The following is a 22,162-nucleotide window of genomic DNA, read 5'->3' on the forward strand; positions in this document are numbered from 1 at the left end:
GGCACACCCATATATATTTAGTGCACAACAAAGGTCATCGACTCTGCTCTCGTATATGCTTGTTATTTCCTGTTCTTACATTTGCATTATGTCCTCGATCAGTACAAGCACGCCATCGCCAATGCAGTCCTCACACTACTGCATCTAAATGCCTTCAATCAGCAAATGTTGGAAGTATAAACATTGCTGTTTGGTGTCCTTTTCTGTGCCAGTCACGTCTTTACATGATCGCCCCTGTCGTTGTGCTTCTTAGCTGATAAGCTCCAAATACTCAGTGGGCAAGTCCATGATTCATAAAAGAAAAAGAAAAAAATATATACAAACATAAAAACTGGACAGACAAGGAAGCAGAGCCACGAAGGCTTGCGCTTGACTAACAGAGACTGTTGAAAATGCTGAAAACGTGAACTTTAGATAGTGGCAGGAAACACCTTCGCTGAGATGGAATGCCAAACATCCACTGTGATGGTGGGACGAGCAGCACAGCGGAGATTAAGGAGCCGTCTGCCTTATATAGGCTTAGACACACCACTGAGTATCCTACGCCGACTCATTACTGCAAGCCTCACATAACAATTGAAAAGAGCATTTCTTCAAGCCGAAGATGTTAAATAGTCAACTTTGAAGAGATCCTGCGAATGTTAGAGACATATTTCAGAGTATACGTGCAGGACAGTAGGGCACAGGGCATGGAGGCATTTTGTTTTGTTTTAGCCCTGACTCACTTACTGTCTTTAACTTTTTAAAGACAATGAGTCAATAACCCGGCTAAGCCAGTTATGCAGAGGAAATTTCCTTATGCAGACAACAGAACAACTAAAAGAAGATGAGCATTACCGCAATTTAGTTCTCACCTATGGTAAAGTCACATAAAATATACATCACAATCCACAGGCTTTCACTGGACTTTAACAGTGAAATATGCGATACTGTTCTCTAAGAAAACTTTAGACTGAGTTTAGCCTGGCTGTAATATTTTGCTGTATTATTATGGACATAATGTAGTAGGCTCAGGTTTTTAGGTGATCTTGACATTTAAAAGTAACTTACAACAGTGAAGCAGGTAACCACAGTTTTATATCACAGTAAACCATAACCCAGATTTAATGTGGACCTACTGGATGCTACAGAAAACCAAGCATCCCAACCACTTACACACACACACACAATGATACAACTAAATCTAAACAACAATGCTAATAAATGAGCTTTCTAAGTTTTGTAGTTTTCCATCTCAGCAACAAGTGTTAATGCTTCCTCATGTCGTGTCTGCTCACCTAAATTACCTCGACAGTGCCCGGTCCAGTTTACCGACAGATAAGAGTTGGCTTGCTCCCAACAGCAGGGAGGCACATTTAACGTACAGAAGGAGAACGGAAAAAAAACAGAAGTGTGCAGACGTGTTGAACGAGCGTGTTGCATTCAGCTGTTTGGGAATTCCCACAGACTTCAAACAAGAGGGAAGACAAACGCTTAAGCAGCTCGCTGGCTAGCAACCGTAAGCTAACAACTCAAGAAGCTGGACTCACAAAATGGAAACACTGTCTGAACCTGTCTTTCGCTGCCTGTTTGATCCCAACTGCAGACAACTTACCAAACCATAAAGTCAGCTTTCCCTCCACGCTTGTCGAAACAACTTCTAACACAGTGTATCCCGCCAACTTAAGGGAAAAATTACGAGTCGTGACAGTTGGTTAGCAGAGCAGCTAACTTAGCTGGTTTACTTAGCTAGCCAACTGGCTGGCTGGCTATCCCGTCTCAGGTTGCAGTATTGTTGACAGGGATAGACTACACAGGCAACTAGCCGCCTGAGTACTTTCCGCACAATCCAGCTCCACATAGCACTTCCGGCTATTGCTTTCAAAATAAAGTGCAACTAAAACATAAAATAGGATTTTGCTACATAAACTTGTGTCGTTCCAGTAAGAGACAATGACAGTTTGTGCATACAGTATACAAACACTAAGGAATCATTTTTGCTATATAGCACAACTCATCAGGAGTAACGCATACATACATATATATATATATATATATATACACACACACACACACACACACACATACATATATATGCATTACTTAAACTTCCGGGATGAATGTGGATAACTTAACTGGATACGAACCTGAGTATAGGATGTGCTCGGGAAAATATTATTCCATCCCAACTTTATGGCATTAATTACCCGTTCCCATGTTTAAAAGCACAAACCATCAGTTTGTTTGTTTTAAAAAGCTGACTGGTTATTTTCTGTTTGAATGGCGACACCTATTTGAATAAAGAAATCTGCATAATTCATGAACTTCAGATGCATTATGCATTTATTTGATCTCAGACTATTCTTAACCAAGCTTTGACTGCAGTCAGTATACAAAAACTTAAATTTTATTACACAGATCAGGTGGACTAAGACTGCCCTCTTGTGGAGAAAAAAGGTGCTGCGTTAATAAGATCGTGTGAACTGACCTAATTTGATAGTCACCTTCAGAGTTTCACTTCAGACAGGGGGGTAAAGAAGTGTCGCAAACAACCAGTTCTTTGATTGTGCATCTTTTTATTATTATTTGCAACAGACTAGTTATGCTTACCAGTCTATAAACTTGGACAAAATTAAAGGTGAATTAAAGAACCCTCGGGAAAAAAAAAAAAAAAAAGAAAAAAAAATCAAATCCACTTGTTCTCATTTCACCAGCACTCATTAAGCCAATAATTCTCTAACTTCACACATTTCCAACACTGAAATAAAAGTTGGGGAAATAATGTTAAAAGTGAGTAAACATCCTACAACAGAAGATGAAATTAAGAAGAAACTGAATGACAAGAAAAGTGCTATTCATGTTTATCCAGGCAGAATATATCAAGAGTCCTGTTGAACCTACAGAACTAATATCTTTTACACAATACTGTGTTTTCACTTCCTGACATTAGAACTTAATGTGTAGGCATAATGTTGGCATTACCAAATACTAGAGCTTTGACTCTGGCAATCCAACAAATCTATACATATGAAGAGCTATCCCAAGACTGACCTGTGATAAACACTGAAAGATTTACTCACTTGCTGCCTTCTGTATTTAAGTTCCAGACTGATAATGTGTAGGTGCTGAGTATCCTGGAAAGTTTTAAAGGTGTAACGTACCTGCAGCTGGCTGACTGCTATTCTAGTATGAAGCACCCTCAAATTACCCTGTCTATATTAGTAATGGGTCTAATGGCTTGCACATGCATACATCTTGGGTACACGTTGCACTCTTAGCACCGCATGTGTGAACACACATACTCAGGCAGCCAACTTGTGATTGGATCACCAAAAACACATGTTAATGCCATGAACAAGGACAAAGACGCAACACTATGGGGCAGTTTCCTACAATAGACCCCATGATGCACTCAAGTACATGGAACTTACATAAGCCTGAAGCATGTGTAATACTTAGAATGTTAACTTAAATTGACTCATAAGGCTTTCATTGTGACACGAGCATGATGGTGCAAAGCTTTGGCCTTGTTGTACAACAGAAATGCAAGTTAAACCGATGGAAAGACAAACAGCTCGAACAGGTGATGAAGCCAGTGGAACAATGTTTGAAGCAGCATGAACTCAAATCCTTTTCCATAGCTTATAGTTCCAGAAAGATCTGCGTGAAACTGAAAACACAAGCAGTGGGGGAGAAACAATATGATTAAATGAACTTCAGTGTTGTCTACTTTGTGTGAACCATGGATGTGCTGAATAGAAGCTTCTGCTTTTTCTTCTTCTTTTTTCCTCCTTTTTCATCTGAAAGAGAAAAATCCCAGACGGGAGTGAGCGTGTGATCGTCTCTGAACAAACAATGAGTCTAGTCAGAAATATCAGGCTTCGGCTAAGTAGATGTGAGGGATCAGAGGTTCCTGACCTGGTTCAACCACAGGTTGTTGAGAAGAAACTGGACCACTGTCCAACTGCATAAGTGCCTTCCCTAAAGCCTGACTGAAGGAGTTCTGAAAGTTGGGCACTGGGACACGGTCTGAGCCGTCGCTCTCGCCATCGCTGTCTGCTGCTGGGGGAGCGAGCAGCTTATCTGCATGGTACAAGGGACAACATTGAGTTCAGGAAACCTCTGGGTGTTGCAGTTCCAAAAACTGGTTTTACCAGAAAGGCACAATAACACAAAAAGCTTTGCTTATTTTCACCCACTCGGTACGTGCAATTTGTAACAACTGATATAACCACATAGACAGGAAGCACAAACAGAAATGATGAGGCTGGGGTTTTATTCTGAGCCAAGGTTCAATATATCAGATTTTACTCCTATGACAAGTTGGGTTTAAATAAAAGTAGCAAAAACTGTGTGACTCTATTATTCCACCTTGTAAGCGGATGTAGGCAGACAAACCCTTTGATGACAACATGGGTACATTATCTGGCTCTTTGCTCAAGTATTATCAGTTTATAAAGCAGACTAAAACTGCACCCCATAAATACAAGCTTACTGCTGTAGCTACTATCACGAGCCAACCAGGCACCTCTAATCAATTTCATTTTAACAGGAGTTGGCATTTTAACTGTGAGATTTCACATTATTCACATTTACAGCTTAACTGTAACAAACAAGGCACCATAACATCTACACTCCTGCATTACCTTTCTTTGGAGTGATCCTGGGCCCAGCATCAGCTCTTGCTTTCCCATCTCTTAGCATCTACACAGGAAACAGTCTTATTAAAGCACTGCTGAGCTATGCCAACCACTTAAGTCACAAAGAATACTGTTCCCACACACACCTGTGCAAAGGACATGCAGTGGGACTCATCCTCCACACTACCCACGACAGGTGACGGCGTATTCAGACTTGGGAATTTCATTCCATCTGAATTGACAGACGTTTAAAAAAAAAAAAAAGAAAAAAAATTTATGTGTGTCATGGCGTTTATCACCAAAAGCCACACAGGCAGCTGACAGGAGGAAACTCTTATCAAAAAATGGCAGATGGAAGGGGTGATCTTACCAGAGGAAGGGCTGCTGCTGAGGGGCGAAGGAGGCGCAAAGGTGAAGTCAGGCTGGATCGGGGGGCTGCTGTTGTGAGGTGGAGAGCCGAATGCTGGGAAATGCTGAAGGTTCTCCAGTCCAATATGCACCTCAGGATCTGGGGAATGAAAATGCAAGTACTATGGACCTCAATTTCAAAATATGAGGTATATAAAAGGTGTAATTTTCAGGTATACTTACATTTACCCTGCTTCTTGTTCTCCTCAATCTCAATTCGCTTCTCTCTGCGTTTCTCATCTCTCGCCTTCTTCTGCCTCAGGCGTTTTCTTTTCTCCAAGTCATCTAAAAGGTTTAAAGGACGATTTATTTCATCTGAGAAACCTTTACAGTAAAACCCTTAAAACAAGTTTTAAGTGTTCTAACCTGCAAACATGTCCAGAGTTTCCTGGGACAGGACTGGTGGTTGCAGTGCTAGCTCACAGATGCTGAACTCGCACGTGAGTGGCAGATGAGCCAGATAGCGATGCCGGCGGCGGATCTCCTGCAAGAAGGAAAGGGGGATAAATAAACTAAATGTGTTGACTTAAATTAAAACTACATTAAACAACAGAACGTCAGTCTTTTGTTTCTTTGTTTGCTGACCTCTGTGACTGTCTGCCCCACTATCTCCACCACTGTGGCGGTGATGGATTCAGGACTGGCCTCCAAGCTGCCGTATTCACGTAGCAGGCAGCGCACGTTCACGGGATGCAGGAACATCTGCTGGCAGTCGTCAGCTTGACGGAGAAAAATGGAAAGCAGGAAAAAAATACGGATGAGGAAATTTTACATATTACGGCAGGAATTTTATCCTGGGTAGATGGGTGGAGCAGAGGATCACCAACCTTGGTAGAAATAGTAATAAGGTCCAGGCACCACACTGGCTGAGGGCCGGCCTGACTCTGCCTGGATGGCCGGGCTCTCCTCTTCAAGCTGGAGCTCTGAGGTGGAATCCCCTGTAGCTGCAGGAGGCTCCTCCAGCACACTCTCTAGAATCGCTTCGGGAAAGCCTGGCAGCTCTACATCAGCATCTTCCGGAAACTCTGCCACCTCGTCATCAAATGCTGAGGCGTACTGCAGCACGGGCTAAAGATGAAACAAGACAGAGGCAATAAAAAACCATAACCAGGACCACGCAAATAGGATACATTTGATCCCATCACCAGAGATACAACAATGTGAAAAAGGGTAAAGAAGGTTTAGACTCACCTTGGCACTGCTGATGTTAGTCACCCCTTCTTCCACAGGAGAAGAAGGTTCTTTCATAGTCAGAGAGGACAAGTCGAGGCTGTCTGCATTCTCCTTCTGCTGCTCCAGAAGCTTCTCCTCTTTCTCCTAATCACAAACACATACAGATAAAGACATCATCAGTTAACTGCTTATTTGGCTTCCTTAGACAAAACAAACAAACAAACAAAACACCCAAGAGAAAATGGATTTAGCGGCATAGCAAAAAAACTTTTATTCATACAAATTAAATGCGCTTATTTCACTTTATTTTGTCTATTGCATTATTTATGTCTATGTTGTTATGTCTTAGTTGCCAAAGATGTGCACGTAGCTTTACCTGTAAAAGACAAAGGGCGCTCTGGATGAAGCACCCTTGAGCGTCCTCTTCCTGGCTAAGCTGAGCCTGAAGAATTCCCTTCTCCTCTGCCACCAGGTTCAGGACCTGTGCCGGGGAGGTCAGCAGCAGCTTGGAATATGGACTCAAACATGCATCTATGAAATAAATGTGAACAGAGTTTAAAAATACCTTTAAACTTATATGAAGTCTTATATGAATTTAAAAGTGAAAAATGATCTTGTCCATAAAACTGGCACAGACTTGCCTCCAAAACGAACAGGCTCCTCCACCTTCACCCACTGAGAGCTAGGCAGGGCCACCAGAGCCCCCTTCTCTCTTCGCATCAAGCGCATGGTGATCTTGTCACCAGCCACATACTGTCTGGTCTCCATAGCAACCACACTGCAACAACACAAGCAAGTGGTTAAAAACCAAACAAACCGAAAAACCCTGCGCAAACTAAATGAACCTGTTTTAATATCTCCATGTAGCAGGAGAACTTGTGAGGGCACAGGGCTCACAGGTAAGCAAGCAGCAAAGAACTCATTTGTATATACTAAGAATTATGATGTCTAAATGAGCCATGGGGGGGGGGGAGTAACTCCTCTTCTCCTTTAGACAGATAGCAATGTTTTGCTTCCTTCTGTTTTACCTCTTCAGGTCAGCTGTGTGCACTGCCTCATAGCAGATGGGGCACTTGGACCAGCTCTTGTCACTAAGAGACAGGTAGTGCAGCATGCACGGCCAGCAGAAGATGTGTCCACACCGGGTGATGCGGGCTGCCACAGGAGGGTACAGGCAGATGGGGCACGATGGCACCTCGTGGCTATAGATGCGCTGCAGAATGAGCAGAAATGGCTTGTCAAGACACGTGCTTTCATTTGATTAAATATTGGTAGTTAAGTAAACACTTCCCCGTCAAAACGCGGAGGATAACTCACCACTTGTTGCACACAGTCCCAGTTGACCAGGGTGTCTGGATCAGTGAAGTGAGCCTTGTAATCCTGGTCATCAGTCACCACAAACTGACAACTGCAACACACACAAAGGTGAGATGAATCCCAAACATCGAGTCTCTGCATTCAGAATCATTTTCGTTTGGGAGGCCGCTTACTTGGCCTGCAGAAAAAGCTCCTTGTTGAAGGGCTTGTGCTTGTGGCCCCATTTGTTTCGACGGCCCCAACAGGAGTGGCCTCCGTCTCCGACGCCACCGTTACCTCCACGGGGTTCAAAAGTGAAGTTCAGCAGGTGGTTCAGGCTTATTTTTTTCGGTCCTGCCAACTGAGCCGGGCTGAACTCGGCCCGGCGCGTCTCTGCTACCTGGTGACACGAGGATTGATCGCAATTGACCAAATGAATGTCAACAAGGAACTGCTGAAGTTTTCTCACCACTAAATGAGGTCAGTACAACATCAGCCTTTGGAAACACGCACCTCCTCACGTCGTCCTCCACCTGTAACTCCATACTGTCGTCCTCCACCTCTCTGAGGGGGTCTCTTGTCAAAATTCTTGCTTTTCTGTGAATTGGTGCGGCGAGGGCCGGGGAAACTGTCGGCTTTAGGAAAGGAGGGCTCACGCTTGCGGCTGTAACGCTTGGAGCCTCCATTATTTTTACCTTCTGAAATCCAAATAAAAATTTTTTTTTTTTTTTTAAAAAGCCTTAGGGGGGAAACATTTATAAACATCACAATTCAAGCTGATTTGTAATGTGAAAGACCCGATGTCTAAAAACAGTAGATTAAGTCTCCTGTAATTGAGTCTGTAGGTAAAAACTAAGCCTTTTGCACATTTCCACCCCATATAAAGAAAGTGCAAATACAGTTTCTTACAGAGTTCAATGGTGTTTGTTTAGGGCACATCTTAATTCGTGTGTTTTGGATTTTCAGTGCATTTTTTTCAGGATTTAGCAAACAAAATACCAGTTTTCATGCATCTGAAAACACAATAGTTTTGTGAAAACTATACAACTAAATATTTATTTACGTACATTAGTAGCTTTTGATTGGTAGCGGAAATGTGTCATCATGTCATAAAAAAAATAAGTAAAACAATGCTGGATGGAAATATCGGGTACTTTTGTGACAGCTGGTGGGTCAAATGTTTTGACAGCTACGTCAGGTCCTTAGCCATACAAGGTAAACAACCTCTGCAGTACGGCTAGGCCCCAACAGGCCACAGGGCAATGGGTGTTTAGCTACAAGAGCACACAATGTGTTTGGCAACCTCATGTGATATTTATGCCGTTTCCTGATATGTGTTCACCTGTTTTGGGTTTAGATTCGCTCGGTGCCGGGCCTGTGGAGCTGGAACGGGGCGGAACCTTGGTGCTGCTGCTGCTGTTGGGGTTTTTCTCCATGTTTGTCTCCGTGCAGTGAACGGTGTTGAGGCCGAGCTCCGGGCAGAGAGCCGCCGAGCTCTCTAGCATAAAACGGAAAAACGGAGAAGGAAAGCGGGCTGCAGTGAGTGCGGGTCAGGCGACGAAGGCCCTGATTCATTTCTGTCAAACGCGGAGACCCCATCACGGCGACATCTTGACCATAAAACAAACCCGAGAAAAAATAAGAGACACGGTTTCGGCGTCTCAAGTTATCGGAGCAGTTGGAAGTGAGGACGAAAAATCGTCACGCGGGGCCAAGACCCCCCGAATTTAGGATTTTTTCTCGCTAAGGGAAACAATATGCCCTTAACAAGGCGATAAATGTTTTCCAAAAGCTGGAAAACCTAAAAATTCCGAGATTTTAGCCAAAAAAAAATATCCTTCAAAACGAGCTTGCACTAATGGCGACGGGTCGCCAGACAGGAACCTGAGAGACCCGGATGTTTCTTGTACTGCCTGCCGATTTGTTTAGTAGTGATGTGTCGGTCGCGAACGAAACGGCTCTTAGAGCCGCCTCTTTGAAGTGAACGACAAGACCCGACTCCTTATTGGGAGCCATGGGTTATTTTTTTCTTTCTCTCACCCTCTCTCTTGCCCTTTTTTCCGCTTCACTCCGCACGCGAGGCTTGTGCTTTGCGCTGGGAAGAGTGGGGAGAGGCGGTAGTTGCACTCGCAGTAGCACAGGAACAGAGCCAGAGAAAAAGAGAGCCAGGGACAACAACGTCACATTAGAAAGGTATAATAATCATCCACAACTATTTTCATTTGCAGATGATAAAGGATTCAGATAGTTTATTCATGTAGGCCCATATGACAGAGAATGTGCATCTTCTTTTTGTTTTCATATTTTAATTTATATTTAATTGTGTTGTGGTTTGCAGTGTTTTGTGTTGTTTCACTTTAAATTTGTTTAAAAGGAAAAAGCTGAAATTTTAAATAGTTAAAAGTTTAAAATGTGAATAGTTTGGTTTTGTATTATATGATTTATTTATTTATTACATTTTATGTGGAGTGAATAAATAAAATTATATTTACGGTGGCCCCTAGAGACAAAGCACGTAAAAACTCCGAAGCACGTACAAACCCCGAAGCACGTACAAAACACAACAGAAGTGCTCCAGGATGCTAGGCGCAGTGTTGAGCTTTTGTTACCTAGTGGCTACACAAGCCAGGAAGTACCAGTGACTGGATTCGGTGTGTGGTAGTAACAGGTAAATGAACTTTTTTTTTTTTATTATTTGAATATATATATGAGTGCTTGTGTATAAATACACAAACAATACACATATGCTTTCAATTGTGTAATTTAAGTGATCTAGGTAGCTCTGTTTTGGAAATTCAGTTAACGCTAGAAATGTGTTTTGGAGTTTGTACTTGCTTTGGAGTTTGTACGTGCTTTGTCTCTAGGGGCCACCATATATATTTATATATAAACATATATAAATAAAACCACAGGGTTTTTTTTACATTAGGAATTCATTTTGTGCACAATTTTATATTATTGTTAATAATAAATTAATTAAAGCAACAAAACAACCTGAAGATCCGGTTGGGAGCCAAAAGAGCCGGCTCTTTTTAGTGAGTTGAGCCAAAAGAGCCGGTTCTCAAAAAAAAGAGGGGGAAATCCCATCACTATTGTTTAGTAAAGAGGCCCGTGCGAGGGATCATGGGAGACGTAGTAATAACGTCCATGTCAGATTAGGATTAGTTTATTGGATTTGGGGTGATAAAATAAGTTTAGTATACTTTTGTTTTCTTCATACTTCGTGTTTTTTAAATAGTTTGTTTGTTTTGGGTTCTTTTTTTTTAATGGAGTCAGCTGGAGTAGCTGAGCCAGATGGTGTAAATAATTGGTGTTACCTTTATACTGGGCCTTGGTGCAGACCCTCAATTTAACTAGGGCCTCAAACTAGTCATAGCCTTTGTTTCTGCCCCTCTCCAAAAAAGTTAAATTTTAAAATGAAGACACATTAACCAAGTAAAATAAACCAGAACCCAAAAACATTACCCAAATGCCTGTCTGAAAAGTTTAGTTTAAGTGTTTAATGCCACAAAGTTTTGGCATTAAGATTTTCAATGTACAAAACCCTTCTAGTTTTCAGATGGGTACATGGGATCACAGGAAGACCTTGTCTACAAATCTAAGTATGCAGCTTGGATACTGCACAGGGGTAAAAGTGGGGGCCTCACCTCATAAGACCATAAATGTAGAAACTAAGATTTAGGAAACAATAAGTTAATTTTATAAGTCATGGTCAGTTTTGGAGTTGGATATTTAGCCCAGGCTTGTTCACTGGTTAATGACTTACCAGTTACAAGGCATTAGCCTAACAGCATGCTCCGTCCACAGTTTGCATTCAGCCCCAGCACTCGCTCTTCAAAACACTAAGATGACCTTTGCGCTGCTGAAATTGCAGCTACTAGAACACAGAACACACACCAAGAATACCTGTTCAGTCTAGTCTTCGTGTTTTCTTCATCAGGCAATGGAAACTTTTATTTTTAAATAGATCCAGTTTTAAGCTTCAGAGCTCTAACTTGCAGCCGTCACCTTCGAAATAAACAGCAGGGCAGAGAGCGTACTCAGGATCAAAATAATGAACTCAAATTAAAATGTTTAACCTCCTAAGACCTGAACTCTTCCACGACATGCATTTTTAATTTCTCTTTGATATTTGGGCTGCTTGGGACCTGATGAATGTAAAAACAACGAATTACCAGATTATTATTTTTTTTACCTAATTTTTGTTTCTAAGAAAAATGAGAGCCACATACGAGGATATTCGTTTAAAATTTCGATAGAACAGTAGCAGTATAATGTCCTCGTAAGTGGATATCAGGCCCTTGTAGAGCAAAATTGAGTATTTTGGTCTAAATAACCCAAAATGTGATGTCCACATATGTGGACGCCAGGTCCTAGGAGGTTAATCTACCTCTCTGTGCACTAAATTTCAAACCTAACAATTTTCTGCAGCATTAAGCTCATTGTTTTTGCAAGTCTTGTATTTTACTGTATTTTTCATGTTCTTTTACATTTTATCACTATTTTTCCCCCATCATCATCATCTGACCACATCTCTTTTTAGAATAGGCGGCGCTCACAGGGATCATTTTGTGCACCGTCACGACACATTGAATGCACCTTTTTAAGTTTGCACAGAGCCCGAGGCAGAAAACGCACCTTAACCTAGACAGCTGATAGCCATCATTGTGATACCCGATCTCTTCCACTGCGGTTTTTAGCTAATGCAAAGCATTGTGTTGAACTTTTGTAGTATATCTTTCTGGACGTCACTAACCAGTGGGTGATGTCATGATTTACATACAGCCTGCTGTATGTATCTGTATCCATAATTTTGTATACGTACTACAGAACATCTTTCTATATAATGAATGGTATATTCTTAATAAAATTATGAAAGTGCGTATTTGATTGCCTATATGACCCAGATGGTCTATGTGAGCATGTGAAGTACATGGAACAGCATCACAAACACTGTATCTTCAAACTATGGCTTTAATTTACAAATATGACAAAAAAGGAACCAATACAAATTAAACACACAAAATTAAATGTCTGACTCTTCAGAAGGAGAGCATAGTACTGTGTCGCACTGTGTAAATGCAGTTTTATTTAACTATCTAACTTATGATCATGTGATCAAACACATGACTTTGCTGATGAAAGACACTCAAGACAGTCCATCAGACCACTCTGCAACCCAAAGTTATCCATGTAAACCGTCCCTCCAGTGCAGAGAATTATCTAAAGGAGGTGGAGGGGTTAAAAGTAACAAAAGCACTGAGAACCTGCTGCAAGGTATTCTTGCAGTTGTGAATCTATTTCTTCAAATGCTTCATACAGACTTCTCTTTCAGTCACAACAAAAAACAAGCACAACCAGGCATCCTACTTGAACCTGAGCACAGGCCCCAGCATGTAGTCAAGTCACTCCTCTTCTTCCTCTTCCTCCTCACTCTCTGAATCCTCTTCAAATGCTTCCTTGCTTTCTGTTAGGGAACAGCTTAGAATTGCTTTGCGAACCTGCCGTTTTTCTTCTGCAAATGAAACGAGGAGAACTCCGTCAAATTGCATTTTTTTTTGTTCATTTTGTGTTTGTTGTCCCAAGATCAAATGTTTGTTGTCTTCAGTGAACTACAAGATCTACAACTGAAGAGCTTGATCACATCCTATATGATTTAAGACGAAAGTTAAAATGTAGAACATTACAACTTTATGAGGATAATATTAGTGTAGTGTTAAGAAACACACTGACCAAAACTGCAAAATTTAGTGTTCAAATCAATTCTTTACCTTCGCTTTTACATTTAGGCAGCATTCGATGGAGCTGCTGGGTGTTGTATCGGATCAGAAACTTCTGACATGTTCTAATTGTCCCTGAAACAAACAAAAAACTCACCTTAAATTATATGTAGTTAAAATGTATGGTTCTGTGCAAAAGTCTTGAGCAACCCCTAATTTCTTTCTATTTTCCTTCCAAGGAGCCAGACCTCCTTATAATTGTTTAAAATCGTCGTGAGCAATAATTTTCCAGGCTTTCTGAAGGTCTTTCAAAGTTTTTTGTTGTTGGCTTTTCTTGGTTGCTTTTTCACTTATTGTGAATTCAGTCTTTCTACCTGACCATTTTCAGAGCAATGCTTATTTGTTTCTTAACCCCGACTGATGATTCATTCAAGTATTAAAAAAAAAGCACTTGTGGTGGGGCGTTGTCTGCGGGGCCGTGCGGATGCACCTGCATGGTATCCGTAATCATGCCCGCCGAGTTTAAAACATGGGGAACTGGGGTTTGTTGTGAGTTTTTGTGGTGTGATGCATGTATGGCTGACAGCCGAGAGCTGCAGCTGGAATGAATAAAATGGCTCAAAACTGTGATCTCTGGACCCGCCGTGTCTCATTCACACCACAGCACTTAACTCAAGGTATTCACCAGTGGCGTACACATAAATGTTAACTTAGCAAAGAACCAGTTTTAAACTGTACATAATTTGCTTCCACTTCTTCTGTTTAATCTATGAAAAAATACCAACGATAACAATGTGACGGGTGGGAAATAGTATTTTTTCCACTAAGAGGACGATTCCTAAAGAGTTGTAAGATGGAAACTAGGTATATCTCAGCATGGTCTGCAGTCCATTGTTAAAAAACTGAGAGAACTGGGTGACAAAAAAAGGAAGTGGCACACCTAAAAGACTATCTACAGCAGATTAACTATCTGCTGTATATGAAAGTCATGTCCTTAAGAAATAGTAAAAAAAAAAATCCAGCAAAGACCTCACACAGAATCTGAAAGATGCATCTGAACCTTCAGCTGATGCACCTACTGTTCACTGCCTCATTAGAAATGATTTAAGTGGAAGAGTGGCTGTCAAGAAGCAGTTCTTAATGAAGGGAAACAACCAGAAGTCTGTCAACTTACACACGAACTGAAAGTCAGTGGCAACAGGTCTTATGGAGTGATGAATCAAACGTAGATTTTTTTCCCCCCAAACTGTCTCCAATAAGTACAGAGGAGGTTAGGAGAGGGGTACAACAGTGAGTGTCTACAGCCATCTGTAAAACATGATGGAGTCTATCTTGGTTTGTGGTGTGAGGGATCTTCTGAACACAGGAGATTAAGCATTAGATTTTGATAAACCATGCAATACCATCTGGAAAGTGTCTTCCTCGTGATCAACGATCTCAAACACATTGCCGGTGCAGTAAAATCATACCTGGATTAAAACAAAACAAAAAAAAACAAAAAAACAAGTCATGGACTGACCTCCAGTCAACATCATTGAAGCAGTGTGGGATCACCTTGACAAAGAAAGGAAAAATAGGCAGCCAACAACCAAAGAACAGCTTTGGATGTGCATGAAGAAGCCTGGAGAACTATTCCTGAAGACTACTTAATGAAATGACAGATAGTTCAGACTGTGTTGAACAATAAAGGTGGTCAAACCCTGTATTGATTTTCAAACTCATTTGAATTGTACAAACTCTGTTTTTGCCCTATATGCAGTATTTAAATTTATGATTGCACACTTTTCAATAAATCAGTGTAACTATTTCAGATTTTTTGAAGAAACAATGAGTGGCTCAACACCTTTGCACAGTACTGTATGTATTTTTCATTCTGGAATATTAGTTTACAGTTTTTTCTTACCTCCTACATGCAAACAGTTTAGAAAGCAGGGAATTTTTTGCCCACGAGTTTCAATACTGGTAATGAAAGGCAATGCAGACCACAGGAGTTTGTAACACCTTTTGGGAAAACGTAGAAATACTATTCCAGTGTGAGCGTTCAGATATTTAACTAAAAGGGGGGAAAAGACAAAAAAATTAAAAGTCAAACGACATTCCAGCAACATTAGCACGATGTCAAGAAGAATGTCGTCACCCCAGAAGCCAAAGGGCTGGGACTATTATTATTTCGTTTAACTTTGCTTGACCAGCTTCCACAGGCAAACATTACGAACAGCTAAATACATTTTAAAATTTACTTTAGTGCTGATGCTTATTTGAACAACTTTCACTGGTATTTTCAAGTGTTGTCGCTTGATCCTTGGAAAGTATCTAAAACTTCTTACCACAAAATCTAATGCTACACATAGCGGCCCCATAGTCCCCATGTGTGCGGGCTACCGCTGCCTTCACTGCCACCATAATTGCTCGGTCGTCGAGCAGCAACAGCTGGCTCCTGTCCGACACGTTGACTTCGCATAGTAAATACCTGCGGTAGAATATGTAGCGTCAGAAACTAGGAGCACACACGCTAGAGGAAACAGTATACGAATGGCACGTTTTACCTCGACTTCAGCCGCACCATCGCTGCTTTACTCTACTTCCGTCGGAACTTCCGTCAACAAAACTCGGACAAGCGCACTAGCGCCACACGCTGGAAAGATGTAATGTATATTCGACACTTTCATGGGCCCAACAACACATCCGAACAAAAAAAATTAAAGGGTAATATATTTCAAAAGCGGAAGAACTGGTAGATAGGTGGCTTTCAGAAAAGATAAAACGGTCGTCAAATCAGATCACTCCAGTGTGTTAAAAGCTAAACAACGCAAGCAGCTCATAAGGAAACGGAAAGGCCCGGAAATTAAACCATTCACACCCCTGGGGTAACTATGGCAACCTCCATCGATCTTAGCCAATCACAACCTCGCGTTACCATCTCCCTAACACGTTTCACGCCATCTTGAGATTACCTCCTAGTTTGTTAAATCGCTCCCAAATTCATAGGCTCCGCTCCTCATTTCATTGTTGCCGCGCTGTCCGAAATGAACGGTTCCCGAAACAAACCTTTACAAACAGTCAGCAAGGGCCCGAAGGACGCAGACACCGGCACGGAGAGCAACCACAGGGACAGAAAGAGTGGCGGAGGAATGCTGAAGAAGCTGAAGTCGAGGCGCAGCCAAACGGAGAAGTGGCCTGTGGTCACAGAGGATGAACTCCGGGCTCTAGGAAGAGATATCACCCCGGACCATGTCCTCGGGCTCCGGGCTGTTACGGAAGGTAACGTTATGGCAACGTAAAGTTGCGCATTGCTGAAAGCGGCGAAATTTGATCGCCTAACTAGCTACGCACTATGCTAATTGTGGCTAACGTTAAGAAAAGAAGTTTGAGAGCAGTCGACCAAAGGGTACGTTTTCTAAATGTGTTCATAAGGTAAATACTACATGTGTTACTTTGGTGATTCTGCGAGCACGGGTTCATTGGGGGTTTTGGGGGTTTTGCAAGGGTGCAAGTAGGACTTTGAAGCCCCAAAGCGAGCATTGTTTAGGGCACCCCACGCTGGCTTGGGGAGGTCAAACAGCTAAAAGCCTATTATTATCTTAACAACTTGTTTTAGTAAGTGTGTTTGGCAGATACGTGTACTGTTGTGTTTCTTCTCATTTCTTCCCAATTGGAGGTGTAGTGACTAAACTTTTAGGTTTAGAATCTTCTACTCACCCACGTTTATTAAGTAAGTTATTATAAAGCACACAGTTTCGGTTCTGACACGGCTGTTAATGAGTTAATGATCAGTTGAACCTTTGTTTTGATTTTAGTTTATTATGTGTAAAGTATACACAAGTGGATGATTTCATATTAAGAAAACAAAAACAAAGTGGGAAGTGTAATTACAACACTTTGGCTTTATGTACAGTATGTAAAAACGATATGAAATAATCTTAAATTCTACATATAATGTAGATACTGTACCTGAACAGCAGTAGGTAGAAGTTTACGTTTCTCGGGCTGTACTCCTTTTTCACAAAAAGGAGAATCTTACTGAATACATTCAGCTTGGGTTTCCTGCCTTGATTTTTAAAAAAGAAAATTAAGACAAGGCTTCATTAGAACATAAGGAGACAACTCGATCTCTGGGAGGAGCATTTCCTATATTTATGCAGTTTGTTGTTTTGAACAAACTTGTGTAATTATGTATTGATGTGCTTTTTTTTTTTGTTCGTCTGTGCAGTTGTTCCACACACTGTAATGCTGTGATATTTTACATTAGTCCTTACTACCGGCTTCCTAAACATAAGGATTCCTCTCCCAGGTCATGTCTTATTTGGAACAAATTCTGAATGTTATGGTGCCTGTTGTGTGTTCATCAATATAAAGGACCAACTTCCCACACAGTTATTTAATGAGTAATTCATTTGGATTGCTGGCTTCTTTCATTTTCTCCCCTAACCGTCATCACCTTCACCCATGTAGTAACCTGCTTGAACCCTATCCCATGGTTTGTCATCGGACACCCAGTTGACTACAGCTGCAGCTAGTGACTAATGTTGTTTTTTAGCTTTTTTCTCACCCAGACAACAATGACATTACTTCTGCTCTATCTCACTGCCATTGTTTGAACACTAGAACCTTTTTCTATAGCATTAGTCACCATTACTGAAGTTTGCAGGAGCCAGAAAAACAGATACTGAAAGCCTGACTGCTCCTTAAGTGCTGTCTCAGTTCTCTAAGTAAAGGTCAGTCTTTGTGCTCCAAACAGTTGTGTGACTTTCACAAAGTTGTTATATTGAGGTTTTTCAGTTGCGCAACCACATGTCGTTAACGTGTTCACTATTTTGGATGTGTGACAATCATGGTGACAATGCAGACTCCAGTCATGATGTGAAAAAATGGTATTCCCTGATCTGTTGCTGGAGGTTGGTGGTAGTATCTGATTAAGTAATTACTAAAGCCCCAGTCACACATACCAAGAGACTGATCATTGAGGCCTTGCAAGCAACGGTCGGGTTCTCTCTGAGCTGTAGTAAAACTGAAAAAAGTCCAATCCAAATTGCCTCCAGAGCCACATGCTTTTACTTTGAAATCCAATCGTCTCCATTTCCATTTGCGTCATACTTTTACTACTGCTTTGCTAGTAGTTTGCAAGTGTTTGCAGACAAATTTGAAAAACGTCAGGCAGCTATGACAGTCTGCTAGAAACCAAAGCAATCACTAGGAGGTTTTTGGTGCAGCACCTTCTTTGCATCCAATTTAGCAAACATAGCTTGTAATCACATCCAATGAGGCGGATAAATCTCTTAAAATGTGAACATGACATCAAATGAGAAACCTCAATACAGAAGAATTTAAATAAGGGGACCTCTATTTTCTAGTAGTTGTTTGCTAGTTGACGTCTAAGCTCACAAACAGTGATAACACTAATCTTAATTCTAGGCAATGAGAATGTGCTTTTTTTTTTTTCTCATTAAATTTTTCACCAAATCTTGTCAATCAGCAATGAAATTAAATAACCATTCAAACTGTCACACATCAAAAACTATTTACATTTTTTTTCTCCAAAAGTCTGTTTACCCCACTCTGGAACAAGGCAAAAGTTAACATCAGTGTTACTAAACACGATCACTTTGACTGCAGAGGGTTAAACTCCCTCACATTTACTGCATAAGTTGATTGTCTTGGCTTAACTTGCTTTTTTTCCCTTCCACATTCCAGACTATCTTTGCAGACCTGAAGATAATATCTACAACATTGACTTCACACGTTTCAAAATCAGAGATCTTGAGACAGGAACAGTGCTCTTTGAAATCGCCAAACCTCCTAACAGCGGTAAGTGATACATTCAAAATTTGCCTGCATGTTACCAAGCTTAAAATTGTTTAAAAATATAGAACACACCTGAATGAATAACAGAAATGATCATACATCCATGCAAACATGTTAAAGCTGTTTAGTTATCATGCATTTAAAAAGATGAATTGTCACCAAGCACGAGAGCTGCAGCCCAGCTGTGTATTGGTATCCTTACTTTTATCTCAAATGTAAATCTATCAAAACACATGAAGTCTAAAAAGAAGGACCCATGATTAAGCACTATTGCTTCCCCTTTTCACTAGTAACGCATCCTCTGCATGTATTTAGATTTTTGTTTGTTTCTTTAAATGCCGATTTGATTTGACGCCACCATCTCAAACTGTGCTCATTCAGTTGTATCAGAGCCTTTTGATGGATGATCATAACTTGAAAAGAGACACCCTATGTATATTTCAAGCACTACAGTAAAGCATGTATGCCAGTCAGCTGAATTAGTCTTCTGTGTCAGGACCCGTGGAGAGTGAAGAGGAGGGTGGCGATCCAGACACCAGTGCGGGGCGTTTTGTCAGATACCAGTTTACACCAGCCTTCCTAAAACTCCGCACGGTTGGTGCGACGTGAGTAAATGGACTACAACAGTGTGACTGCATCACGATCAGCCTCGGGTGTCTATTTAGTTTCTTAATTTGTCTCTTTTCCCCTCTCTGCAGAGTGGAGTTCACAGTGGGTGACCGCCCCATTAACAGCTTCCGTATGATTGAGCGGCATTACTTTCAGGGACGCCTTCTGAAGAATTTCGACTTTGACTTCGGTTTTTGCATTCCTAACAGCTGCAACACATGTGAACACATTTACGAGTTCCCGCAGCTTCCTGACGACCTCAGTAAGTTCTGCTCCTTTTTGTTCATATTACCAGATCTGTATATCTTTATTTCTTAATTGATGGTGTGCTCTTCTCCTTTTCTAGTTCGTCAAATGGTGGCACACCCTTATGAGACCAGATCAGACAGTTTCTACTTTGTGGATAATAAACTCATCATGCACAACAAAGCAGACTATGCCTACAATGGTGGTCTGTAATACCTGAAGGGGGGGGCGTGTTTAAAAAGGATGCAGTAGCTCCCAGGAGACCGATTTTCTGGATTGTGCCCCTCAATAAATGGGGCAGAGACAGAAGTATTCACTCTTTATCGGAATAAAGCACCATAGTTTAAAAAAAGGAACAGAAGCAGGAAAAAACCCAACCATATCTGCCTTCATATGAAATCATGGATCAATTCATCAGTACCGAACAGAGCTCAGTTTCTGGGAGTCCGAGAGAATGTTTAATTCAGTATTTCGCTGTTATATCTGACTGAAACCTTTCTGTTCTCCTTTTGGATTGTCATACATGTGTAATGTAACTGCTTGAACACTTTTGCCTTAATTTCCTGCTGTCTCTGCTGGAAAGGGACAGTTTTGAGTAACACATCTATAGTGGTAACATCTGTAGACTACGTTAGTTTTTCATTTAATTACTGATGTAATAAGTTTGTTTATTTTTGAGCTGAACTACCTTTTGCAAGTGACAATTGTGTTTCCTTTATGGAAAAACAAGCATTATGTAGGTGTTTCGGTCTTGTTTTATCAATAGATGTAGCATTAGTATTTGTTTGATTCTTCCTCAGATGTGAGTTGAGAGCAGTTGCTACTGTTTGTCAGATATTTAAGCTTGGTGTCCGTTTTATGAAGTACAAGATGACCAGTTTCTTCTTTGGTAGAATATCCCTTAATTCGAAAATGGTCTTCTCCCTTTTCCTGTTTTGTTTTTGTTTGTTTGTTGTTGTTTTTTTAAATAATTCCAGGTGTAATGTTCATTCTGCTACAATCGGTTAGATTGTTATAACAAAAGTTTTCCCATGTCTTTGTTCTATGAAAACTGTGGGATAGATCTAGTTACTAGACTTTAAATGTTTTTCTTTTATGTGCCGTCCATGTTTAGAAGTGTTTTTCTGCCTTCTTTGTACAATTGCATAGTTCTTTCATCCTTTGTTTATTTGTCACAGCAGTGCTGTGAATCCCACTCTTTAGCAGCGTTTGGCCAAACATGTGGTATACCTATTGAACTGTTAGTACGCTCTTCTCCTTTGAGATTGCCTTCTCAGTTTACTAATGAAATACCACAGTAGCACACAACTTGACAGTACAGAGGGAGGTAACTTGGTAGTTGGATCTATTTTTAATGAGGCACTGGGGTAGATGCAGTCATTGACCTGTTTGACCGATGATACTGGTGACTGTGCAAATTTTAACCCATCTGTATACGAATGTCTTTTTCAAATTTTACACCAGTTTTCCAGTGTGCACAATTTCATGTGATGCCAGTCCTGCTAGAAGGAATACCTTACTTACTGTGATGCTCTGAATTGCATTATGCTGAAAAGTTGTCTGTAATTTATTCAAAACGGCAGCAGTTAAGAGTTTGAAATTGGGCTCCACTTGCAGAGTGATTTCCAGGTGAAACGTGGATTTCTCTTCATAGTTGGGTTTTGTTTGAATTTATGTTACTGAAATGAAAACCTGCAAGGCAGGAGATAGTAATGAAACCTTGCAAATGGTTGTTTAAAGTGTATTTGTTAATTTGCATTTCAGTCATGCATACACACATCAGGACTTCTTCCTACTGTACTGTTATTGACTCTATGTGCCTTGAATCCAGTTTTTTTTTTTTTTCACCTTTAATGTGCAGAAGTCTCCTTTTCTTGTCCACTCGTGGCAGAAAGCTGAAGGGATGTAAAATTGCCTCCTGATGTTCTTTTTCTGTATTCTTGTAGCATTACCTTCTATAAAACAGGATGATTACAGTGAGGAAGAGTCAGTGACAACATATTATGCAGTCCGTTAATACCCACAACAAATGGGATATCACATTAGGCACCCTTTTGTCAACTGTGCCCTTCTCTTTTTTTCCTATGTTGGACTCTGTCACCTGCTGCATGGTCACCAGTTTTTATATTGGCTAATTTTGCTAATGTTCATCTTATCCAATTTGTTGTAAATAAATAAAAAAATGGGTGAATGAATGAGATGGAAAGTACTTTATTTACCCTATGTTTTGGAAATTCTTTAAAATTAATATTTTATTAATATCTGACAGATGTCTCTGTGCCAGGCAGA

The 22,162-nt window shown here is 40.8% G+C and overlaps 4 protein-coding genes across 5 annotated transcripts in view; 1 reads left to right on the forward strand and 3 right to left on the reverse strand.

The window, feature by feature from the left end:
* LOC146696343 (uncharacterized) overlaps window positions 1–1,871 on the reverse strand; it is a 29,422-nt gene extending 27,551 nt beyond the window's left edge. Inside the window, exon 1 of one of the 2 annotated variants that reach the window (XM_085474449.1) lies at window positions 1,595–1,871. The gene's annotated coding sequence lies outside the window, so the exon portion shown is untranslated. Of the gene's footprint in view, window positions 1–1,277; window positions 1,480–1,594 lie in introns of those variants that run through there. The other variant, XM_085474450.1, reaches the window with a different exon arrangement.
* A 1,424-nt stretch (window positions 1,872–3,295) lies between these two features.
* On the reverse strand, window positions 3,296–9,405 carry rnf10 (ring finger protein 10). Its single transcript, XM_085474451.1, has 17 exons — window positions 8,839–9,405; window positions 8,010–8,194; window positions 7,691–7,896; window positions 7,518–7,608; window positions 7,229–7,413; window positions 6,842–6,978; window positions 6,577–6,731; window positions 6,219–6,344; window positions 5,855–6,095; window positions 5,613–5,746; window positions 5,394–5,511; window positions 5,211–5,312; window positions 4,990–5,127; window positions 4,766–4,851; window positions 4,626–4,683; window positions 3,898–4,062; window positions 3,296–3,779 (listed from the first exon to the last, which is right to left on the reverse strand). The coding sequence occupies exons 1-17, from the start codon at window positions 8,999–9,001 to the stop codon at window positions 3,706–3,708; spliced, it is 2,364 nt and encodes a 787-aa protein (XP_085330577.1). The 5' UTR covers window positions 9,002–9,405; the 3' UTR covers window positions 3,296–3,705.
* Window positions 9,406–12,450: 3,045 nt separating this feature from the next.
* Window positions 12,451–16,065, reverse strand: pop5 (POP5 homolog, ribonuclease P/MRP subunit). Its single transcript, XM_085474453.1, has 5 exons — window positions 15,763–16,065; window positions 15,544–15,686; window positions 15,120–15,269; window positions 13,268–13,351; window positions 12,451–13,011 (listed from the first exon to the last, which is right to left on the reverse strand). Exons 1-5 carry the CDS (start codon window positions 15,780–15,782, stop codon window positions 12,902–12,904), a joined length of 507 nt encoding a protein of 168 aa, XP_085330579.1. The 5' UTR covers window positions 15,783–16,065; the 3' UTR covers window positions 12,451–12,901.
* Window positions 16,066–16,242: 177 nt separating this feature from the next.
* On the forward strand, window positions 16,243–22,073 carry unc119b (unc-119 lipid binding chaperone B). Its single transcript, XM_085474452.1, has 5 exons — window positions 16,243–16,477; window positions 18,908–19,021; window positions 19,515–19,623; window positions 19,717–19,889; window positions 19,974–22,073. Exons 1-5 carry the CDS (start codon window positions 16,243–16,245, stop codon window positions 20,084–20,086), a joined length of 744 nt encoding a protein of 247 aa, XP_085330578.1. The 3' UTR covers window positions 20,087–22,073.
* The last annotated feature ends 89 nt before the right edge of the window (window positions 22,074–22,162 follow it).

The sequence above is a fragment of the Copadichromis virginalis genome, linkage group LG12 (assembly GCF_057382275.1).
Source record: "Copadichromis virginalis isolate Kocher_CV1m ecotype Utaka linkage group LG12, C_Virginalis_male_GT1.1, whole genome shotgun sequence".
Classification (NCBI taxonomy): domain Eukaryota; kingdom Metazoa; phylum Chordata; class Actinopteri; order Cichliformes; family Cichlidae; genus Copadichromis; species Copadichromis virginalis.

Excerpts from the sequence above, each read along its gene's own strand:
- pop5 (XM_085474453.1), bottom strand. The coding sequence starts at position 15,782 with ATGGTGCGGCTGAAGTCGAG. Across the intron at positions 15,270-15,543 it reads GTGTAGCATTAGATTTTGTG|TTAAATATCTGAACGCTCAC; the intron begins GTAAGAAGTTTT and ends CCCCCCTTTTAG. Across the intron at positions 13,012-13,267 it reads GCCTAAATGTAAAAGCGAAG|AAGAAAAACGGCAGGTTCGC; the intron begins GTAAAGAATTGA and ends TTTCATTTGCAG.
- rnf10 (XM_085474451.1), bottom strand. The coding sequence starts at position 9,001 with ATGCTAGAGAGCTCGGCGGCTCTCTGCCCGGAGCTCGGCCTCAACACC. Across the intron at positions 7,897-8,009 it reads GTGGAGGACGACGTGAGGAG|GTAGCAGAGACGCGCCGGGC; the intron begins GTGCGTGTTTCC and ends TCGTGTCACCAG. Across the intron at positions 6,732-6,841 it reads GGAGCCTGTTCGTTTTGGAG|ATGCATGTTTGAGTCCATAT; the intron begins GCAAGTCTGTGC and ends TTTATTTCATAG.
- unc119b (XM_085474452.1), top strand. The coding sequence starts at position 16,243 with ATGAACGGTTCCCGAAACAAACCTTTACAAACAGTCAGCAAGGGCCCG. Across the intron at positions 16,478-18,907 it reads GCTCCGGGCTGTTACGGAAG|ACTATCTTTGCAGACCTGAA; the intron begins GTAACGTTATGG and ends TCCACATTCCAG. Across the intron at positions 19,624-19,716 it reads CTCCGCACGGTTGGTGCGAC|AGTGGAGTTCACAGTGGGTG; the intron begins GTGAGTAAATGG and ends CCCTCTCTGCAG.